Source organism: Mobula birostris, chromosome 6 (genome assembly GCF_030028105.1).
Source record: "Mobula birostris isolate sMobBir1 chromosome 6, sMobBir1.hap1, whole genome shotgun sequence".
In the NCBI taxonomy this organism is placed as follows: Eukaryota; Metazoa; Chordata; class Chondrichthyes; order Myliobatiformes; family Myliobatidae; genus Mobula; species Mobula birostris.
In genome coordinates, this window is record NC_092375.1 from 113,658,438 (window position 1) to 113,683,264 (window position 24,827).

At 45.0% G+C, this 24,827-nt stretch overlaps 1 protein-coding gene across 2 annotated transcripts in view; it reads right to left on the minus strand.

Annotated features, from left to right (window-relative positions):
• LOC140199273 (villin-1-like) overlaps nucleotides 1-24,827 on the minus strand; it is a 101,844-nt gene that overhangs the window by 73,123 nt on the left and 3,894 nt on the right. For both annotated transcript variants that reach the window (XM_072261048.1, XM_072261049.1), the window contains exons 2-5: nucleotides 12,070-12,163; nucleotides 8,964-9,038; nucleotides 6,771-6,967; nucleotides 1,141-1,249 (exon numbers count right to left, since the gene is read on the minus strand). In XM_072261048.1, coding sequence (XP_072117149.1) covers nucleotides 1,141-1,249; nucleotides 6,771-6,967; nucleotides 8,964-9,038; nucleotides 12,070-12,144 — 456 coding nt within the window. In that variant the 5' untranslated portion in view covers nucleotides 12,145-12,163. The remainder of the gene's footprint in view (nucleotides 1-1,140; nucleotides 1,250-6,770; nucleotides 6,968-8,963; nucleotides 9,039-12,069; nucleotides 12,164-24,827) is intronic.

The window sequence follows — 24,827 nt, forward strand, 5'->3', positions numbered from 1 at the left end:
AAATCCATACAACACACATCAAAGTTGCTGGTAAATAAATCCGTAGCTCACATTTGGCCCATATCCCTTTAAATTTCCCTGTCCATGTACCGATCCAAAATGTCTTTTAAATGTTATAACTATATCTGCCTCAAACACTTCCTCTGCAATCTCATTCCACTCTCTGGGTGAAGAAATTTCCTTCAGATTCCCATTAAATCTCTCCCCATCACCTTACACTTATGCCCTGGGAAAAAGGACTGTATATTCACCCTATTGATGCCCCCATGGGCTTGTACACATTTGTAAGGTGTATGCTCTCCTACATTCCAGGGAACAAAGTTCTAGACTGTTCAGCCTCTCCCTATAACTCAGTTCCTCAAGTCCTGGCAATGATCTCATTAATATTCTCTGTACTCACAACCAATGCATGAGAGAAGGTTTATAAGACCATAAGACACAGAAGCAGAATTAGGCTATTCAGCCCATCGAGTCTGTTCCACCATTCCATCTTGGTTGATCCCAGATCCCACTCAACCCCATACACCGGCCTTCTTGCCGTATCCTTTGATGACCTGATCGATCAACCTCCAACTTCCAAATAGAATGGGGATCAACTGCTCATCTCTCTTCCTTCTCATTCTCTTTATCCCCTGTCCCTGCCATCGGGCAAAAGATACAAAAGCACGAAAGCATTCACTACCAGGCTCAAAGACAGCTTCTACATCACTGTTATCAAACTCTTCAATGGTCCCCTAGTATGGTAAGATGGACTGTTTACTATAAGACAGTAAGACATAGGACTACGCCTCTCAAAGTGAATGCTAATGTTGCTTTTGCCTTCCTTACCACTGACTCAATGTGCTGTTAACCTTTAGAGAATCCTGTATGAGAACTCCCAAGTCCCTTTGCACCTCTGATTTCTGAATTTTAAAGGAGTAGCCTACTCCTTTATTCCTTCTACCAAAATGCATAACTGTACACTTCCCCACACTATATTCCATCTGCCCATTCTCCGAATCTGTCCAAGTCCTTCTGCAAACTCCCTGTTCCTTCAGCACTACCAGCCCCTCCACCTGTCTTTGTACCGTCCACAAACTTGGCCACAAAGCCACCAAATCCACCATTCAATGACAGTAATAAACACAATTTACTGATTACCTCAGTAGCACAGATATTCTTCTTGCCCTTGACATGAAGCAGCCTTTGGATATTGTACGTGTTGGTCTCCACGTGTTGGAATCCAGAGGCAACACCTCCCTTCTTGTAGCTGTTTTAAAAAGACGAAGAAACACAGAGCAGGGTTTGCAATCACCGTTTGAGTCAGGGAGACACTTTCTGTACCGTATCAGATCGATTGTGAGAATGTGGCTGTTTGGAAGCACAGTGAAGCGACTGGGCCTCTGATGTTTCGTGGAGGGGTCTCTCTTTTGGGCGTGGGCTTTCGAGTGCACAGGGTTTTGTCTTGGTGGGCCCAGTTTGTAACTCCCACACTGTAAGCTGTCCAGTGCGTACTGTCAGGAACATGGTTCAGTACAAACATTTAATCACATTACTCCATTGTCATTTTTGCTGCACGCAAAACGTAACAATCTCCACTGATGAAGTGTGTGACGGTGTTGCACAGCATGAGGACAGACCACTACAAGCCCAGTGAATCACCCCCTGCCTGACTATACTCACCTTCACATTGACACCACTTGGTAGAGAACGTATTTCCTTTGTGGAAGCATAGTATCTTATGTTCAAAATTCAAAGTGAATTTGTTATCAAAGTACGTACATGTCACCAAATACAACCTTAAGATCCCTTTTCTTTCAGGCATTCATAGTAAGCACATAGAAACACAATAGAATCAATGATAGACTGCACACAAGACAGACAAACAGCCAATGTGCAAAAGACAACAACCTGCGCAAATAGAGAAAGAAGAAAAAACAAACAAGATGATAATAATAATAAATAATTAATAAATATCAAGAACATGAGAAGATGAGTCCTTGAAAGTGAGTCCATACATTGTGGGAACAGTTCAGTTAGTGAAGTTATCCCCTCTGGTTCAAGGGCCTGACGGTTGAGGGGTAATAATTGTTCCTGAGCCTGGTGGCGCGAGTCCTGAGGCTCCTGATAGCCGCAGAGAGCAAAGAGCACAGCCTGGGTGGTAAGGGGCCTGTTGGATGCGGCTTTCCTGCCACAGTGCTCCATGTAGATGTGTTCAATATTGGGGAAGGCTTTACCTGTGATGGACTGGGCTGCATCCACTACTTTTTGTAGGATTTTTGTAGGACTTGTTTGACAAGCCCACTGTAGTTGGAATCTGTTGCGATGAAGATGTGACAAACCTCTGTATTTCAGCAAGGTGAGGAGATGGTTCACATCAGGGCATTGCTGGTGGATATTGTCTCCTTGTGGTTCTGTGGTTCACAGTGCTGGTAGGGAGGGGTTTCAAGGCTTAAAACCAGTGGCGATGAAAGGATGGAGATATATTTCCAGAACAGGGAGCTACATGACTGAGAGGGGAACCTGCAGGTGGTGGTATTCTCCTGCAACTGCTGCTCTTGTCCTTCCTGGTGGGAGATCTCATTGGGTTAAAAGGTACTGTCGAATTCCACACTCTCACTGTGGGCCATCATATGTCCTTGCACCGTATTGTTTACCTGCACTGCACTTTCTCTGTAACCTTATTCCGCATACTGTTACTGCTTTATCTTGCTGTACCTCAATGCACTGTTTTAAGGAATTGATTTGCAGTGTGCATGAAAAGTTTTTCATTGTATCTCAGTATATGTAACAATACTAAACCAATTTACCAACTTACATTGAAGCCCCATTCAGCACCCAAAACACCTACTCCACCAGGAACCCAGTGGCTGGCCCGTCTACACGATGCACTGCCATTATTCTCCTCGGTTACTCGGACAGCGCCTTCTAACCCAATGAGTTCTCCCACCAGGAAGGACAAGAGCAACAGTTGCAGCAAATACTACCATCAACAAGAGAATATCTACAGATACTGGAAATCCAAGGAACACACACAAAATGCTGGAGGAACTCGGCAGGCCAGACAACATCTATGGAGAAGAGTACAGTTGATGTTTCGGGCCGAGACCCTTCGGCAGGACTACCACCTGCAGGTTCCCCTCTAAGTCACACATCTCCCTGTTCGAGAAATATACCTCCATCCTTTCATCGCCACTGGGTTTAAGCCCTGAAAACCCTCCCTACCCGCATTGTGCGACAATGTTCCCTCTAATTTGTAATGACAAGTGTGTGCAAAAACCTTGCGATGTGCAATTTTTTGCCCAGTGACAACATGTGTGCACTGAATTTTATATATAGGTAGAGGTATTTGTTTTAACAGCTAGCAAAACACTGTCAATAAGAACTTTGATCTCTTCTGGGTTTAATCGTTTTTGCTCTCGTTCACCTGCACTCTCACAAAACATACATAGCAGGCCTGTGGTGGGTAATGAAAGATTTTCTCGCCAGAGCTTTTGCACACCATCCATAGGTGATTTGCTTGCTAAGTGGTGCTTTAAAAAGTCAGGTTTCCAAATATCACTCCACTTCTCCCCATTTGCAAATTCTCCAGCAACTTTTGCATAGCAACAATACACACAGGTAACCCCAGTTCTGTATTGTTCATAAATATTTCTCATCACTGCATGTTCCTGACCTCATGAGCAGTTTCTACTGTTTCTTAAGCCATTCCGCTTTAGATAAACTGGCAGTTCTTTTGTGCTTCATGCACTTTGCTTCTTTGGAATCTGACATAGTGAATCAATAATTTCTTCAATTAAAAAACAGTACTAATAAACCAGTTCTAAAATCTGCAGACAGATCATCACAAACTCCACATTGTCAAAACCGTCCACATCAGAATCAAGAAAAGGAAATGTGATGGTGTACGATCATGAAATATACTTAACGTGCAAACAAGGTAGAAGGTGACAGCCTCTCGTGCGCAGTTTAAATCCCTTTGTGCACGAGTAGCGAAGGAGGTGTTTGTGCTCACACACGCTCACCTTAGAGGGAACATTGCCGTGGGAACACCTCTGCACCCTCGGGAGCACCGTGGGGGTAGGATTGCAATGGTTCAAGAAAATGTTTTCTCACGGAGAATTTCAGCACGGGAGATGGAGTCATATAATGCCAAAGCATAGAAACAGGCCCTTTCGCCCGTCTAGCCCATGCTGAGTTATTATTCTGCCCGGTCCCACCACCCACACCTAGATCATAGCCCTCCATACTTCTCCCATCCACGTACTGTACTTATCCAAACATCACTTAAATATTGCGATTGAACCTTCATTCACCTTGTCAGCTGGCAGATTGCTCCACGCACACCACTCTCGGAGTGAAGGATTTCCCCTCAGGTTCCCTTTATATATTTCACCTTTCACCCGTAATCTATAACTTCTATTTCTAATCACTGCTCGTTACAAATTAGAGGAAACAGTGCTCCTAACCCATTCAATCTTTCCCTTTAACTCCAGTTCTCAAGCTCCAGCAACATCCTTGTAAATTTTCTCTGTATCCTTTCAATCTTATTGATATCTTTCCAGGTTTCTTAGGAAGAGTGATAAATACTGATATTTTCATCTCTTCTGGTATTATTCCAGTCTCATAAATGTCATTGATTAAATCAGTAAGTTTTTCAATTCCATAATCTTCAAGGGCGATAAAGGTACAAGAAATGCAATATTGATGTTAAGGATACTATCAGAATGAACTATTCAAGTGCAAAAAAGATTTGTTTGTTTGTGTTATCGACTACACAAAAGCATTTGATAAGGTGAAGCACAATAAGTTATTTGAAATATTACAAAAAACTCTAGATCTAGATTCGAAAGACCTCCACCTAATCAGAAACCTGGACTGGGAACAAACTGCTGCTGTAAGAATAGATGGAGAAGTGAGTCCATTTATGAAAATCAAGAGAGGCGTTAGACAAGGGTGTGTTTTCTCCCCTGATTTACTTAATGTGTACAGTGAAACAATATTACAAAAAATAAGAGACATCTTGGGAATCAAAGTTGGTGGTGAAAACATCAATAATTTCAGATATGCAGATGACACTGTGTTAACTGCAAGTACGGAAGAAGAACTACAAAACTTAATTGATATAGTTGTTGAAGAAAGTGCAAAAATGGGTCTATCAATTGCAAAAAGACAGAATGTATGGTGATATCCAAAAAGAAGGAGAATCCTATCTGCAGGCTGAGAATAAATGGGGAAGACTTAAAACAAGTACAGAACTTTTGCTGCTTAGGAAGCTGGGTAACATCAGATGGCAGGTGTGACATGGACATCAAAAGAAGAATAGGGATGGCAAAAGACACCTTTACGAGAATGAAGAGTATACTGACCAATACTAAACTAGGCATGACAACCCGCCTCAGAGTACTGAAATGTTATGTTTATCCAGTTATGTTATATGGCTCAGAATGTTGGACAATATCTAATAACATGAGGAAACAAATTGAAGCAGCAGAGATGTGATTTTTGAGGAAGGTGCAAAGAATATCATGGACAAAACAAATATCTAATGAGGATGTCATGAACAGAGCAAACACAAAAAGAGAAATAATGTATGAGATCATGAAAAGGCAACGTAACTTCATTGGACGTGTGATTAGGAAAGAGGAGTTAGAATGCATGGTAATTATGGGAAAAATTGAAGGGAAGAAAGCAAGAGGAAGACAAAGACAAATGATGATGGAGACAGCAGCCAGAGAACTGGAAATGAATACCAGTGAATTGATCCACTTGACCCGAAACAGGAGTGTGTGGGCCATGGCAGTCAAAGCTCAAACTGGGCACGGCACCTGATGATGATGATGATGATGATGATCTCTTTCCTGTAGGTGACCAGAACTGCACACAATACTCCAAATGTGGCCTCACCAATATCTTATACAAATTCAATATAACATCCCAACTCCTGTACTCAGTACTCCGATGAAGCCCAATGTGAGGACAAGCTATCCTTATGACCATAACTACCTGTGCTGTCTCTTTCAAGGAGTTATTGATCTGCATTCTCTGGTCCCTCTGAGGGGTCTGATGGCCTAGAATATGAAAGATTGAGTCAATAAGCCCAAGCTCCCAGCAAATTGGGCAAATGAGAGTTGATAGAGTGGTTTTACGCATGATGGGTTGGACTTCATTGGTCAGGGAATTGAATTCAAGAGCTATGTGATCATGTTGTAGCTCTACCAAACCTCCAGTTAAACCACACTTGAAATATTGTGTTCAATTCTGGTCACCTCATTATAGGAAGGATGTGGAGGCTTTGGAGAGAGGGCAGAGGAGACTTACCAGAATTCTGCCTGGATTAGAGAGCATGTCGTCTGAGGAAAGGTTGAGTAAGCTAAGGTTTTTCTCTTTGGAGTGAAGGAGGAGGAGACAAGGTGTACAAGATGATAAGTGGCATAGATTGAGTGGACAGCCTGAGACCTTTCTCCAGGGTGGAAATGGCTAATAGCAGGAGGCATAATTTTAAGGTGATTGAGGAAAAATATAGGAGGGGGGTATCAGAAGCAAGTTTTTTGCACACAGAGAATGGTGGGTGCATAAAACACCCTGCTGGGGACGATGGTAGAGACAGATACAGGATGGACATTTAAGAAGCTCTTAGGCACATGGATGAAAGAAAATTGGAGGGTACGTAGGAGGGAAGGGCTAGATTGATCTTACAGTAGATTACAAGTTACAACATCTCAGGCCAAAGTACCTGTACTATGCCGCAATGTTCTATGTTTGAAACGTTAACAGGGGACTGTACTCACATAAAGCCCTTCTTGAAATAACCTTTGAACATCTGGGACTCATGCCCCTGGACCTCGCGGTGCTGTACGGCCACCCCTCCGAGGAAATCGTCCAACTGCATGGTGTAGATGGCAGATGCTCCCTGCTCATCCTGGCTCGAGTTCGCTCCGACCCAGAAGTGAATGTCGTAGGTGAAGGAACCTCTCATCTTGCGAGTCTGTGGAGAGTATGAGATGCTGGGTTTATTGTCTGGAACCGTGCACTGTGGAGAGTGACTGAACCTTAGAGCATTTTGGAGTATTGTGTACGAGAAGATGTGGATACTTTGGAGAAGGAGCAAAAGAAGTTTATCAAGATGCTACCTGGATTAAAGAGCATCCTCTATAAGGAGAACTCCAGCTGGAAGGTCCCAGTCCGAGCCGCAAAAGGAGGAGGATTGAGCCTGGGGCTAGCAACCCTATTCCGTAGGAATGCCAACAGTAGCTCCAAAGACCTTATCCCTGGAAGGAAAGGATCTTCCAAGATGGGCTACACCTGGAGACAGCTTGAAAGCCTGGTCCAGGACAGAGACCCCGGCGAGCTGTTGTCGGCAGTCTATTCTCCAGCAGGGGTGATGGGCTTAAAATGAAGGGAGGATGGACATATTTGGGTTGTTTTCTTCGGAGCGTTGGAGGGTGAGGAGAGAGCTGATGGAAGTATATACTGTCATGAAAGGTAATACTGCAGATAGGCCAGAGACTTTATCCCCAGAGTCAAAATTCAAATACTAGTGAGCATAATTTTCAAAGGGGGAAGTTTAAAGGAGACTTACAAGGCAGGTTTATTTTAAGGGGAACTGAAATAGGGAAATATTTAAGGGAGCCTGAGGGGAGAACATCTTCTCTTGGTGTGCTTTATTTGCTACATGTACATCGAACCAGGGAGTGGAATGTGTCATTTGCATCAACAACCAAAAGCCCACAAGTGTCACCACATTTCCAGCGCCACGTAGCATGCCCACTCATCATCCTGCTAACCCAATTGTCTTTGGACTGGGGGAGGAAACCGGGGCACTTGGAGGGCGTTCGAGAGACTTTGAGACTTTTTTTTACCATGCCCATGGTCTGCTCTTTATCAAATTACAGTATTGCTTTGCATTGTTGTAACTATATGTTATAATTATGTGTTTTTTGTCAGTTTTTTTAGTCTTGATTTGTCTTGTGTTTCTGTGATATCATTCTGGAGGAACATTGTATCATTTCTTAATGCATGCATTTCTAAATGACAATAAAAGAGGACTGCATGTCCTCATAATCTAATCTAATCATTCATGTGGTCACAAGGCTCTGACAGGCGGAGGTGGGCATCGAACCCCAACTGCTGATTGCTGGTGCTGTAAAGCACTGCACTAGCATGCCACGCCTCAGTTTAGCAACAAGGACTCCCTCCATCTCTTGTACTAGAACCACTGGACCACCATGGGACTTATTTTCTTCTATATCTCCCCTCTATTTGTCTACACTCCCACTCCCAGTTTTTGAAACGCAGTTACGGGCATTTAGTCTTGTTACTCAATACAACCCCTTCCATTTTCTACACATTAACTATGTTGCTTCACAGCCTCGTCCACTCCCAGGAGAAAACCCATCGCTTCCAGCTTGGCATACCCCCATCTGGTTGGCAAAATTGTCTTGAGATCCTGTCACTTTAGTTCACTGCCCCACTCTGTCTCCCTTTGACACAACATGGAAACAGCCCAATGCTCATACCAACCAGAACTCCCATCTGTGCTAGTCTCTTATGCCTGTGTTTCAGCCATATCCCTCCAAACATGTGCCTGGTGCTCCAGCAGCCCTTGTCCTCGCCAGTCTGCCAGCCCAACATCTGACCACATATGTCCTTTGTCCCCCATCCACGTTGCTGGCCTTCAAAATCGGAATGCAGAGCGGAGGCCTAGACTACAGCCTGACCTCTAATTCCCCACATCCCTGTCCCTAAACCCTAACCTGACCCCTAACACCCCACTGTCTCCGAACCATCCCTATGAACCTAAGAACATCTAGGAAGGAAGGATTTGACAAATACGTTGAAGGCTTCATGTTCAAGAGGTTTAACACAAACAAGGGAGGTGAAAGAACAAGGTTGAGAGGGTTAAAAATGAGTCGTTCATTGAGCTGGGAGCCAAAGAGGGGTGGGGGAGACGGGGAGTCCAGGGTGTTACAGAACCTACTTACTGCAAACAGGATGTAACAATCCCCATCGTAAAAGTTTCCATAGGACCGCTGAGGAACAGGAACCATCAGCATTTTCTAAAAGGAATAAAACCACAAGTGAAAATAGAAACTTGCTTTGGAAACACTAGCTCATAGAGCCTTAGAGCAATACAGCATAGATACAGGCCTTCAGCCCACATCGTCCTCACCGACCACAGCGCCCACCTAACTGAGCATGTAGTTCACACAAAATGCGGGAGAAACTCAGCAGGACAGGCAGCATCTATGGAAAACAAGTACAGTCGACGTTTCAGGATGAAACCCTTCGGCAGGACCTGCATTTCCAGCATCTGCAGATTTTCTCTTGTTCAGTTAGTCCTGACAAAGGATCTCGGCCTGAAACGTCGACTGCACCTCTTCCTAGAGATGCTGCCTGGCCTGCTGCGTTCACCAGCAACTTTTATGTCTGTTACACAGTTGGTCTGTTGGCTTTGGTTGGAGTGATGCAATTTTATATTTAAAAACTCTCTCACAACAGTTACCTGGCTTTCAACAGGTTCAAGCTGCCCCTTCACTGTCTCATCAAATACTCCTAGGGTCAGACACAGAGTGAAGCTCCCTCTACTGTCCCATCATACACTCCCAGGGTCAGACACAGAGTGAAGCTCCCTCTACACTGTCCCATCACACACTCCCAGGGTCAGACACAGAGTGAAGCTCCCTCTACTGTCCCATCACACACTCCCAGGGTCAGACACAGAGTGAAGCTCTCTCTACACCATCCCATCACACACTCCCAGGGTCAGACACAGAGTGAAGCTCCCTCTGTACTGTCCCATCACACACTCCCAGGGTCAGACACAGAGTGAAGCTCCCTCTGTACTGTCCCATCACACACTCCCAGGGTCAGACACAGAGTGAAGCTCCCTCTACTGTCCCATCACACACTCCCAGGGTCAGACACAGAGTGAAGCTCCCTCTGTACTGTCCCATCACACACTCCCAGGGTCAGACACAGAGTGAAGCTCCCTCTGTACTGTCCCATCATACACTCCCAGGGTCAGACACAGAGTGAAGCTCCCTCTACACCATCCCATCACACACTCCCAGGGTCAGACACAGAGTGAAGCTTCCTCTGTACTGTCCCATCACACACTCCCGGGGTCAGACACAGAGTGAAGCTCCCTCTGTACTGTCCTATCACACATTCCCAGGGTCAGACACAGAGTGAATCTCCCTCTACACTGTCCCATCACACACTCCCAGGGTCAGACGCAGAGTGAAGCTCCCTCTGTACTGTCCCATCACACACTCCCAGGGTCAGACACAGAGTGAAGCTCCCTCTACACCATCCCATCACACACTCCCAGGGTCAGACACAGAGTGAAGCTCCCTCTGTACTGTCCCATCATACACTCCCAGGGTCAGACACAGAGTGAAGCTCTCTCTACACCATCCCATCATACACTCCCAGGGTCAGACACAGCGTGAAGCTCCCTCTGTACTGTCCCATCACACACTCCTGGGGTCAGACACAGAGTGAAGCTCCCTCTGTACTGTCCCATCACACATTCCCAGGGTCAGACACAGAGTGAATCTCCCTCTACACTGTCCCATCACACACTCCCAGGGTCAGACGCAGAGTGAAGCTCCCTCTGTACTGTCCCATCACACACTCCCAGGGTCAGACACAGAGTGAAGCTCCCTCTACACCATCCCATCACACACTCCCGGGGTCAGACACAGAATGAATCTCCCTCTACACTGTCCCATCACACACTCCCAGGGTCAGACGCAGAGTGAAGCTCCCTCTGTACTGTCCCATCACACACTCCCAGGGTCAGACACAGAGTGAAGCTCCCTCTACACCATCCCATCACACACTCCCGGGGTCAGACACAGAGTTAAGGTCCCTCCACATTGTCCTATCACACACTCCCAGGATCAGCTTGAGCCGTGTCTCCTCAACACCCACAATCCCATTCAGGGATGCAAGTAGGAGGTACCTGTATGGGCTGCTGCTACACACCCTCCACTTCTTTGCCCTTGTCCACCATCCCGACACGCAATGGCAGTGGGTCTTTCCACCTGGGGGTGAGGTGGGGGGGTCCCCAATGGAAGTCCCTTTACGAGGGAGTTCTTCCCATGCACCTTGGGGATCTGGGATGGAGGCTGCTGCATAGAGCAGTGCCTTGTAATAAATTCTTTAGTTTGTACATGGTTCTCCCAGTCGCATGTCACTTCTGCGGGCTGGAGGAGACCGTATACCACATGTACATGGGGTATGTGAGGCTGCAGCCCCTTTTTGCGTATTTACATGGGCTGCTTCGCGCCTTCTGGTTGCATTTTAGCCCCACCCTATTTATATACAGTCATACAGTAAGGAGGGTGGCATGGAGAGATGAGGATGTCCTTATCAATTTGCTCCTGAGGCTGGCGAAAACAGCCATCTGTGGGTCTTGGAAACGGGTGGCGGAAGGATCTGCCTGGGTAGACTGCCTAGCAATGTTTAAGGAGTATGTTCGTGCTCGGGTAAATATTGAAAAGGAACACACGCAGTCCACGGAGACCTTAGAGGCGTTCCGGGACCGTTGGGCTCCGCGGGGTGCATTTGTCATCATTGATAGAGATGGGAACGTTTTGGTTTAATGTGTATTGTCTATTTGTAGTGAAGTAATTGTGGTAGCCACTGTTTTTTATATACTGTATAGCACTGAAGCTTTGCTTTTCATACCCTCTGAGAAAGGTAGGAAGTCTTGGCTTTCTTCTGCCAAATTGAGGGGCCATCATTAAGGTCACATCTGCAAAAAACTGAGCATGTTATGAATCTATAGTGTCATTGTGTTCATACACACAACAGCAGCTCAGTGAAACCTAACGTGACTTCCCCTCACATAAGGCTGAGGAATGCTCTCATGGCAAAATGCTGTAGAATTTATGATGAAGAAGGGTCTCAGCCTGAAACTTTGACTGTTCATTCCTCTCTGTAGATGCTGCCTGACATACTGAGTTTCTCCAGCATTTTGTGTGTGGATTTCCAGCATCTGCTGGATCTCTTGTGTTTGTGGCTTCCCCTGGCTGCTCTGCCCACTCCCTCAAGATAAATATGAGTCCCTTCTCCACTTGCCTCGATTCGCCATATCTGAATGCCAGGCGTGGTCTTCTTCAAGCTCCTGGAGATGTCCGAGGCCAGGTCCGGCATGGTGTTCTGTGTGGATCACCTTCAAAAACAAAGGTGTAAAGATAGTGATCAACAGGAGTTTGAGTAGCTCACTAACAGAGGCACGGCCAGAGAAGGATCAAAGTGATGAAGTTGCTCAAGATAAACAGGGAGTCAGAGAGCCATCTGGGACAGGACCAGGCCCTTCAAGTCCACACCAGCATTTACAGTAATCCCATTTTGTTCCGCACGACTTTCCCATCATCGTTCCCCCGATTCCACCCCTCACGTTAACACTCGGGTTAATTTACAGTATTGGAATTGGTGTATTACTGTCAGATGTACCAAGGTACAGTGAAAATCTTGTCTTGCATACTGATTATACCAATCTAATCGTTACGCAGTGCATTGAGTTTTGCAAATGACACCAGTAGTGGACAGCAAGGAAGGTTACAAAGCACACAGCGGGATCTGGACTAGATGGAAAATGGCAGATGGAATTTAATGCAGAGAAATGTGAGGCTTTGTACTTTGGGAGGACAAACCAGGGTAGGTAGGTCTTTGAGGAGTGCAATAGAACCAAAAGATTTTGCCTATTCAGCTAATTTTTCCAGCTGGTCCAGATCCCACTGCAAGGACAGATCTGATAGCCTTCCCCTCTGTTCACCGCTCCCCCCTCCCCCCAGTCTTGATACCTCCAAGCTGGGAGTTCTTCCTGCATAAAGCTGTCACAAAAGTGTTTGCTCTGTGAAGCTCTGTGCTGGTGCATGGAATGGGGCTCCCTATCAGAGTCAAACCCTGCTGTGATCAGACGACAGAACAGGCAACCAGAAGACCATAAGACATAGGAGCACAATTAGGCCATTCAGCCCATCGAGTCTGCTTCACCATTCCATCATGGCTGATTTATTATCCTTTTCAACTCTACTCTCTTGCCTTCTCCCCAAAACCTTTGACACCCTTACTAATCAAGAACCTATCATCCCCCACTTTAAATGGATTTGGCCTTCATAGCCGTCTGTGGCAATGAATTCCACATATTCATCACGCTCTGGCTAAAGGAATCCCACCTCATCTCTTTCTAAAGGGACGTCCTTCTATTCTGAGCCAGTGTCCTCTGGTCCTAGACTCTCCTCCTATTGGAAACATTCTCTCCACATCCACTCTGCCTTGGCTTTTCAATATTCAACAAGTTTCAGTAAGATTTCCCTCATTCTTCTAAACTCCTGTGAGTACAGGCCTAGAGCCATCAAATGGTCCTCATGTTAATTCTTTCATTCCCAAGACCATTCTGTAAACTTCTTCTGGATTTCTTAGATAAGGGCCCCAAAACTGCTCACAGTACTCCAAGTTCAATTTGATCGATGTCTTATAAAACTCAAGAGAGTGCAGGAGATCAGTACCTCTCTTCACACCCATTCATCTATAGATAACTTCACTGGTCACATGTACATCGAAACATACAGTGAAATGTATCGTTTGCATCAAATCAAATCAGTGAGGATTGTGCTGGGAAGCCTGCAGGTATCATGACGTTTATATGTGGTTACCCACCACCCTCGGGGGGAAGAAGTTGCCCCTCAGGTGCTATTTAAATCTATCTCTACTCAACTTAAAACTTTGCACTTTAAAACTTTATTCCCCTATCCTGGGAGAAAGATTGTCGTCATCCATTTTATTAGCTTTTTTGCCTTTTAGCTGTATTTATTTGTCACACGTACAGTGAGACACGTCAATTTGCATCAATGACCAACACAGTCCATGGATGTGCTGGAGGCAGCCCGCGATTATATCGCCACACTTCAGGTGCCAACATAGCATGCCCACAACGTATGAACTCCAACCCATACATCTTTGAAATGTGGGAGGAAACTGGAGCACCCGGAGGAAACCCACGTGGTCGTTGGGATAATGTACAAACTCCTTACAGGCAGTGGCGGGAATGGAACCCCGACCTTAGAGCTGGCTGCTGTAAAGCATTACACCAACCACTACACTACCATGTCACCCTCGAATCCACCTCATTAAACCCCTGAATCACCATACCCGCCTGTGATAGGGACCTCTCAGTTCACTACCCCAAAAGGAAGGGCAGAAATCATGAGGGGCATAGATAGGGGAATGTGTACTGTATTTTTCCCTGAGGATGGCGAACATCAAAATGCACATGTTAAATCTGAGAGGGGAGAGATTTTAAAACAGACACTATACAGTACAGTTTACCAACACTATGACCACTTAAATCACTTTGCAGTCTAATGAGGTCGAACTAAAGTATTATGGAGCTGCAACTTAATTCCCCTGAGTAATTAGAGTCCAAAGTACATTTGGTATCAAAGTATAGATATGTCATCATATACAATCCTCGGATTTATATTCTTGCAGGCACTCATAGTAAATACAAAAAACACAATAGAATCAGTGAATGACCATACCTAAACATGACGAGCAAGCAACGAATGTGAAAATACAGAAAGAAAGAGAAAAAAGAGAAATAATAGTAATAATAACAATGAATAAATAAGTAACAAATATTAAGAACATGAGATGAAGAGCCCTTGAAAGTGAGCTCATAGTTTGTGGGAACAGTTCAGTGATGGGGTAAGAGAAGTTGAGTGAAGTTATCTCCTCTGATTCAAGGGCCTGATGGTTGAGGGGCAAGAACTGTTCCTGAACCTGGAAGTGTGGGTCCTGAGGCACCTGTATCTTCACACTGTTGGCAGCAGCAAGAAGAGAACCTGGACAGTGGGGGTTTCTTGATGATGGGTGCTGTTTTCCTGTGACAGCACTCATGTAGATGTGCTCAGTGGTGGGGAGGGCTTTACCTGTGATAGGCAGGGCCAAATCCACTACTTTTTGCAGGAATTTCCATTCAAGGGCATTGATGTTTCCATACCAGACCATGAAGCAACCAATCAATACACTCTTCACCACACATCTATAGAGGTTTGTCAAAGTTCCTTAGCAAACTCCTAAGTAGAGGTGTGCCGTGCTTGCTTCGTAATTGCACTTACTGAATGTGCTGGGTGCATTCTCTGAAATGATAACACCGAGGAACTTACAGTTGCTGAACCTTCCCAACTCTGATTTACCAATGAGCACTGACCTCATGGATCTCCGATTTCCTTCTCCTGAGGTCAGCACACCATAAGCCTTCATAACAGCCCCATTAACTTGAATTGAGGGCACCTTCATGCAAAGTGTAGTGTGATTGAGGCAGATACAATAATAATGTTTAAAAGACGTTTCGATAGGAATATGGACGGGGGGGCGGTGGTGGTAAGAGAGATCTGAACCAATCATGGGCAACTGGGACTAGCTTGGCGTGCACCATGGTCAGCAGGGCTGAGTTGGGCCGAAGGGCATGCTCCCATGTTGTATTAGGACAGAGGACATGGAACAAGCCCTTCGGCCCACAATGTTGTGCTGAACCAATTAAACCAGTTATCAAATGGCTAACTAAACTAATCCCTTATGCCTATACATTGTCCATATCCTTCCATTTTCCTCACACTCAATGTGGCTATCTAAGCGACTCTTAGAAGTGCGTATCTTTACTGCCACCCCAGTATGTGCTAGCATTGCTCTATGATTAATGAGTATGAATACCCTATAGCTCTCAGCAGAGTCAAAAAGTCATTAAGCCATTCAGCACAGCAACAGGCTCTTTGTCCCACCATGAACATCTACTAATCTGTACTACTCCCATTGAACCAGTAGCCTTTCCTGCCTTAACAGTCTGATGAAGATGGGTTGAGCAGGCTACGTCTTTTCTCTTTGGAGCGAAGGAGGATGAGAGTTAACTTAATAGAGGTGTACAAGATGATAAAAGGGGTGGACCAAATGGACAGCCAGAGACTTCTTCCCAGGGTGGAAATGGCAAAATCAAGGGCCATAATTTTAAGGTGATTGGAGGAAAGTTTGGGGGAGATGTCAGAAGTAAACTTTCTGGTAAATGTACTCATTCCCTCCAAGGGCATCATCCACCTTCCGTGAGGAACCCAGAACAGATGTGGACACATCAGCAAGGACGAGGCAGCCCTCTTGCCCCAGTTCAAGATCCATGTCGTCCTGGACCCGACACTTTTCCCAGCTGGGTTTCTGCTCTGCATCAGGACAGCCACCATCCTCTCTGATCCCTGGTTACAGCAGGGGTTCAAAGGTCAAATGGGAGAAATGTGCAGGGTGCCGTTTATCACAGGTTATGGGAAAGAGGGCTATAAATGTAGGAATAGGAGCCAATAGTTTACAACCGTACTCGAACAGACAAGAGTCATAAAAAGGTTTTGAATTAGGAAAGTGCAGGATTTTATCAACTACCATCAGTAAGAGAGAAATCTTTGACCCTGCTCCTGACTCATCTCATCGCACAGTACCCTTAGCATTGACTCACACACCCTTGTACTCCTGACTTATGCAAAACCCTATTCACGTTTGTCCAACCCCTCAATCCCCTTCACCACTCAGTATCACCAAGGGTAACATGTGTTTCAGCTCCATCTCATTCAATACTGTTGCTCAGTAACACGTCATTGCCTCTTGCCAAAGTTTCAGTTGACAAAAACAACATAATTCACCACATACGCTCAGGTGCCACTCCTATACATCGGCTTGTTAATGCAAGTATCTAATCAGCCAATCATGTGGCAGCAACTCAATGCATTAAAGCATGCAGACATGATCAAGAGATTCAGTGGTTGTTCAGACAAAACATCAGAATGGGGAAGAAATGTGATCTAAGTGACTTTGACTGTGGAATGATTGTTGGTGCCAGATGGGGTGGTTTGAGTAACTCAGAAACTGCTGATCTCCTGGGGTTTTCACACACAACAGTCTCTAGAGTTTACAAAGAAAGTGCGAAAAAAAAACACCTGGTAAGCAGAATCTTTGTGTTAAAAAAACCTTCTTAATGAGATAGGTCAGGTGAGAATGTCCAGACTGGTTCAAGCTGACAGGAAGTGAAGGTAGAGCAAAGTTAAAATGATGCTAAATAGCAACTCCTCTGCTTGCATCTTCAGAAACAGCTCTATTTCTATCTTTGATATCTTTTTCACAGTTCAAGGTCAGAGAAATGTATACAATATACATCCTGAAATTCTTTTTCTTTGCAACCATCCACGAAACCTGAGAAGTGCCCCAAAGAATGAGTGACAGTTAAAATGTTAGAACCCCAAAACCTCCCCCCAACTCCCCCTCCCACACACAAGCAGCAGCGAAACAACAATCCCACCCTCACCCCCACCAGCAAAAAAACCATCCGCGCCCTCCACTGAGCACTCAAGCATGCAGCAAAGCATCAGTAAAGATACAGATTTGCAGTACCCTGAAAATTACTTGTTCACCCAATAATTCGACATACCACAGTCTTTCTCTCTCCCAAATAAGGGAAAAAGAGGTGCCCCTGTTTCACAGGGAGAGGGGAGACATAACAAAACAACTCGCCGACTTATAGTGTGAAAAGTCTGTTGTACTGCTTTTACTGAGCTCTGTGCCCAGAGAGTCGGCAGCAAGAAGGCACAGCTCTCCGGGCACACAACCCCCGGCAGCTAACCCGCTGCTCCCGATGTTCCGTGTTCTTCCGCGATGCTTCAGTCAGGGGCATCAGCCTAGATTCAGCACATCCCCCTAGCCACAAAAATCCAGAACCCTGAAGGCGCACTCACCCTCCAGGCCGTGTCCTTGGGATATCAAAAAGCAGCCGGTCATGAGGCTCTGAGAGCAGGTCCCATTCCTGCAAAGAGCCGAAATCAAAGTGTAACTTCAGCGTCACAATAGTGGCGTTTAGAAGGGCATCTCTGAATGCACATCACATCAAGCCTTGAAGTGGACAGGTTACAGCAGCCAAAGACCAGACCATATTCCACTCCTGTACATAATAAACTGGTCACTGAGTGTATAAAACTATAAGATACAGGAGCAGAATTAGACCATGTGATCCATCAAGTCTGCTCCACCATTCCATCATAGTTGATTTGTCCTCCCTCTTAACCCCATTCCCCTGTCTTCTCCTCGTAACCTAGTTGCCCTTACTAATCAAGAACCTCTCAACCTCTGCTTTAGATCTACCCAGTGACTTGGACTCCACAGATGTCCGTGGCAGTGAATTCCATGGATTCAGCACCCTCTGGCCAGAAAAACAACCTAATTCTGACACTGAAGTGTTCAACAGGTTTAGGGAAGGTGTTGGGGAAATTATATACAACGTAGAATAGTACAGCACATTACAGGCCCTCCGGCCCACAATGTTGTGCCGACCCTCAACCCCCCACCTTAAATTCCTCCATATACCTGTCTAGTATTACAGGAGAATTCCTGATTTTCACATTTTTAGTTGCAGTTTAGAAATATGACATTTTACAGGTACAATTTAAGTCCTGTTTAATTTATATTCTGTACTCTGAGTGTTGTCTGCTCCTACGTACCTGTGATTCCTGAAACAAGTTTTTCATTGTACCTGTCCCTCACGCTACTTGTGCACATGATGATAAGCTCAGTATGCAGAGGAAAGGTTTAGAGGGATATGGGCCAAATGCTAGTAACTGGGACTGGCTGAGGAAGACACCCTGGCCAGTATGGACGAGCTCGGCCAAAGGGTCGTGTCACGACCCTGTTTGTGTCAAGTGCACACTGTCATCTCTTCTGCCTCCAGGTAGGTTCTGACTTGTTCTGGAATTAACTTGTCCCTTCCCTTCCTTCTCACCAGTCATGAATTGGAATTGGAATTGGATTATTATTGTCACATGTACCAAGATACAGTGAAGAGCTTATCTGTTCATACAGATCAGATCATTACACAGAACACTGAGGTAGTACAGGTAAAACAATGACAGAACGCAGGATAAAGTGTAGCAGTTATAGAGAGAGTGCGGTGCAGGTGGACAATAAGGAGTAAGGGGCAAAACAAGGTAGATTGAGAGGTCAAGGTTTTGAGATGCCATCTTATCATACAAGGGAACTATTTAATAGTCTTTTAACAGCAAGGTAGAAGCTATTCTTGAGCCTGGTGAAGAAGAAGACTAGAAGAATAGCTTTATTTGTCATATGTACATCGAAACATACGGTGAAATGCATTGTTTGCATCAACGACCAACATAGTCCAAGGGTGAGCTGTGGGCAGCTCGCAAGTGTTGCCTTACTTCGGGCACCAACAGAGCATGCCCACATCTCACTAACCCTAGCCGGTACATCTTTGGACTGTGGGAGGAAACCGGAGGACCCGGAGGAAACCCACACAGTCACGGGGAGAACGTACAGACAGCAGCGGGAATGGAACCTGGATTGCTGGTGGTGCAAAGCATTACGCTGACAACGACACTGCTCTACTGCCCTTCCTTCCAAGACTTCTATCTTCTGCCTGATGGAAGGGCGGGGTTAGGGGGGGAGAAAGAATGTCCATATGGGTGGGGTCATCTCCCTCCATTTACTGAATTCAGGCCATGTGGACTGTGAAACAACCAGGCCTAATACTGAGCAAGCACAATTAATGACTGTCCGAGAAGATTGCTGTCATTTGAGAAGATTCAGATCACTGACTTACTGACCCATCATTCTCTGCCATCCACATCCTCACGTACAGGATGGAGGAATGGTTAGAGTCACAGCCACTGAGCTGCTAATCCCTGGAGTAAATTGGCGAATTGGTTTGATATTGTCAAAGTACCAAAGTACAGTGGAAAACTTTGTTTTGCATACCATCCATACAGATCGTTTCAATACAACAGTGCACTGAGGTACCACTCCGGAAACAATAGCCATAAAGTGTTACAGTTACAGAGAAGGTGCAGTGCAGGTAGACAATAAGGTGCAAGGTCATAACAAGGTAGACTGTGAGGTCAGGGATCTATCTTATGGCACTAGAGGCTGTTCAATAATCTGATAACATGGGTCAAAAGCTTGAGCCTAGTGATACGTGCTTTCAGGCTTTTGTATCTCCAGCCCATTGGGAGGGGGAGAACGGAGAACATTTGGGGGTGGATGGGGTTCTTGATTACGCTAACTCCTTTCCCAAGGCAGCAAGAAGCTGAGATGGTGTCCGTGGAGGGGAGACTGGTTCCCATGACGCGCTGAACAGCGTCCATAATTCTCTGCAGTTTCTGGCAATAATGGGCACAACAGTTGCTAGACCAAGCCGTGATGCCTCTGGATAGGATGTTTTCGATGGTACATTGATAAAAACTGGTCAGGGTCAGCCCAGAGTTACAGGGTTAAGTGATGGTCATGGCAGAATTTAGATCAACAAACAATCAGCTGGAGGAACTCAATGCGTCGAGATGCGTCTGTAAGTGTGTGTGGGGATAGGCGAAGTATTGTGATCAGTTCACTCCTAGGTGTCAACAATACCTTCCCACCACAAATGCTGCTCAACCGTTGAGTTCTCCCAGCAGTTTATTGCTCCAGATTCCAGCAATTGCAAAGTCAATGTCAAAGTACATTTATTCTCAAAGTAGGTAAGTGTCACCATTTACTATCCTGAGACTCATTTTCTTGCAGACGCTTACAGGAAAATAAAGAAATACAATAGAATTTATGAAAAACTATACATAAACCAAGTCCCTTGTATCTCCATTGTGGGAATTAATTAAAATTCAGATTCAGGTTTATGTATCAACATTTATATTGAATCATACTATGAAATGTATCATTTGCATAAACAACCAACATGAACAAAGAATGTGCTGGGAGCAGCCCGCAAGCATCACCGCCCATTCTGACAGCAACATAGCACGCCCACCGTTATTTACACAAAATCTGGCCTTGTGAAGTTCAAAGTAAATGTATTATCAAAGTTTGTATATGTCACCATATACTACCCCGAGATTCATTTTCATAATAGAACAAAGAAATACAAATACAATGAAAAACTACACACAAAGACTGATAAACCACCAATGTACAAAAGACGAACTGTGCCGACATATGGATAGATAGACAGATGGATAGGTAAATAAAACTGAGAATATAATTTGTGGAGTCCTTGAAAATGGTTGCCATTAAAAACCTGTCTGGTTCATGAACTTTGTGTTGTCCTTGCCCAATCTTTCAGATCCCACACCACCATATTCCCTGCCACCACCCAAAATTTCAACTCTCTACATGATTTTGTTAGTTTGTGGAGAGGCTTTGGTGAAATAAAGTTACAATATCAGTCCTCTGTTAATGCAGACTGGGTCAAGAGTTCAATCCCATTATTAGGTTCAGGTTTTCAATGTTCATTAGAGGGAAGTTTAGCGGAATGTTAGAAGTCAGCTTTGACACAGAGAGTAGTGGGTGCCTGGGGCATTCTGTTAGGGGTGGTGGTAGAGGTGATACATTAGGCACATTTAAAAGACTCAGATAGGCATAGGAACCTAAGAAAAATACAGGGTTATGGGCTGTGTGCGAGGGAAGGATTAGGTTAATTGTGCAGTAGTTTAAAGGGTTAGCACAACATGGTGGGCTGAAGGGCTGTATTGTACTACAATGTACTGTTCCAAGCTCCATGTTCCACGCTGTGTGTTCTGTGTTTGTCCTGTCCAGCTGTGTGCACACTACAGCCAAGAAAACACACCGACACCTGTTACTTCTTCAAAAGGCTAAGGAAATTTGGCATGTCCACGATGACCCTTACCAATATTTACAGATGCAACATAAAAAGCATCCAATCCGGTTGCATCATGATGTGCTATGACAACTGCGCTGTCCAAGAAACCGCAGAGAGTTGCCGACACAACTCAGCATATCATAGAAACCACCCCCGCCCTGCCCCTCCCCAATGGACTCCGTCTAAACTTCTCTCTACCTCTGTAAGGCAGCCAGCATAATCAGAGACCCCTCCAACCCCACACATCCTCTCTTCTCCTCTCTCCCATCAGGCAGAAGATACAAAAATATGGCAGCATTTGCCGGCTGGCTCAAGGACAGCTTCTATCCCACTGTTGTAAAGCTATCAGACGGATCTCTTTTACACTCAAAGATGAAATCTGATTTCCCTTACTGTAATCCTTGCATTTTGTCTACCTGCACTGCCCCTTCTCTGTAACTGCAGTGTCATATTGGGCAATCTGTATTCCTTGTACCGCCTCACTGTTCTTATGTATGGAATGACCTGTCTAGATGGCAGGCAAAACAAGTATTTTTCACTATCCAGCCGCAGGAAGTTCTGAAGACAGTGGAAATCCAGAGCAACACACACAAAATGCTGGAGGAACTCAGCAGGTTGGGCAACACCTCTGAAGGGAATGAACAGTCAATATTTCGGGCCAAGACCCTTCATCAGGACTGAAATGTTGAGGGTGTGTCTTCAGGCTCCCGTACCTCCTCCCTGATGGTAGCAATGAGAAGAGGGCATGTCCTAAATGGGGAGGGTCCTTAATGATGGATGCCGCCTTCCTGAGGCATTGCATTTTGAAGATGTCCTCAATGGTGGGGAGTGTTGTGCCCATAATGAAGCTGATCGGTCTCGTGCCAAAATACTTTTTAAAGTAGTTATCACGTATGATTCCATCTCCACTGACAGCGAGTTCCAGGTATCAGCAACTCTCTCTGTTAAAAACTCAGATCCCTTTAAACCTCCTAGCCCTCACCTCAAACGTATTTCCTCTTGTTTTGGATACCTATAACTATGAGAAAATGATTTGACCATCTACCTTATCTATGCACCCCATAATTTTAATATATCCATTATGTCACCTTTTAGCCTAATTCACAATCCCAGCCTGATAAATAAAGTCCTCCAGCCCAGGCAACATCCTGGTGAATCTCCTCTGCACTCTCCTCAGTGCAACCACATCCATGATGGCTGAAACGGCGCACAATACTCCACCTCAGACATTCTCTCTTCTCCCCCTCCCCTCAGGCAGAAGATATAAAAACCTGACAGCACGTACCACCAGGCTGAAGGATAGCTTCTATTCCACTGTCACCAGGCTCTTGAACAGACCTCATTCCGAGGATTACGGACAGATCTTATGAACCTCCTGGGGACTCACCCCAATGCCAGCACATCTTTCCTTAGATAAGGGAACCAAAATCGCTCACAGTACTCCAAATACATTCTGATCAATGCTTTATAAAACCTCAGATTTAATACACGTATCAGAGACAGTAATACCACAAATTAAATTATGACATCAGCCAGAGAGGAAGTTTTAAACCTGATAATCAGCTGTTAATTCTGGTTATCCTCTCGTGCAGAATCTGGCTGTTCACTTCCAGCAGTCTTTAGAAATTCATGAAGTGACATGATCTTCAATACTCAGTGGGGAAACGCAGTCCTGAGAGAGGCTTACCTTCAAACGTGCAGCTTGTCAGGGTGGAAAAACTGAGAATTCTGTCTGGGACCAAGGTGGACTTCGCTCTCACAGATTCTGTGAACGCCCCACAAATTACCTGCACAGCTAATCAGCACTGGCAGCCTGTTGTGGTTTAATTAGGAGACAGACAGCGAGAGAGTGATGAACCAAACTTAAAACTACTCACCACGACCAAATCAAAGGAACAGGGCGTGGGACATGACCAAACTAGGTTAAATATTTGTCGGCTGGGCGTGATTGGTCATTGCTGATCAATTGATAAAGATCAGTTCATGAATTGGTTGTAGACTCACACACAAAGTGCGGGAGGAACTCAATAGGTTAGGCAGCATCTATGAAAGGTAATAAACAGTCAACATTTCAGGCCGAAACCTTTCATCAGGACTTCATTAAGTCTCAGCCCAAAATGTCGGCAGTTAATATCTCTCCACAGATGCCGTCTGGCCTGCTGAGTTCCTCCAGCATTTTATGCGTGTTGTACTGGATTTCCAGCATCTGCAGAATCTCTTGTATTTGTGATTGTAGCCTGCAGTCTTTTCAAGGACTCTAATAGCTTTATTCCAGTGAGTATGAATGGACTCTGTGTTCAGTTGAACGAATCGCCCAACTCATTTGAGTGAGTTCCCATTAAACTATCATCTAAAGACCATTAGTAGGAAGATTGAGTTCGAGAGCCAAAAGGTGGCTTACGAGGATGATATCTGGATTAGAGAATATGTCCTATGAGAAATGGGTTGAGTGAGCTATATGGCTTCTCTCTTGGTATTGAAGGAGGATGAGAGGTGACTTGATATGGGTAAAAATGATGATAAGAGGCATAGATAGAATGGATAGCCAGAGACTTTTCCCCAGGGCAGAAATGGTTAATATGAGGTGCATAATTTTATGCTGAATGGAGAAAGGTATTGGGGGAATGTCACAGATAAATTTTTACACAGAGAGTGCATGGAATGCACTGTCAAGGGTAACAGTGGAGTCAGATACATTAGGGACATTTAAGAGACTCTTAGACAGGGACATAGATGATAGAAAAATGGAGGGGAACATGGGAGGGAAGTATTAGATGGATCTTAGAGTTGGTTAGAAGTTTGGTGCAACATGAACGAGCCACACCAAACGAGCATGTCATCAAAGACTCTGACAAATGTCTACAGGTATTCAGTGGAGAGCATTCTGACTGCTTCACAGCCTGGTATGGAGACCCATGTACCCAGCACCAGAGAGAGATTGAATCAACCATTTCCGTCACGGGTAGAGCTCTTTGCAACATCTGCTAGAGGCAATGAGCCAGGAAGGTAACGTACACTCAGTAGCATTTCATTAGGTACACCTGCCCATTACTGCAATCAGCCAATCATGTGGCAGCAGCTCAATGCATAAAAGCATGCAGACATGGTCAAGAGGTTCAGTTGTTGTTCAGACCAAACAACAGAA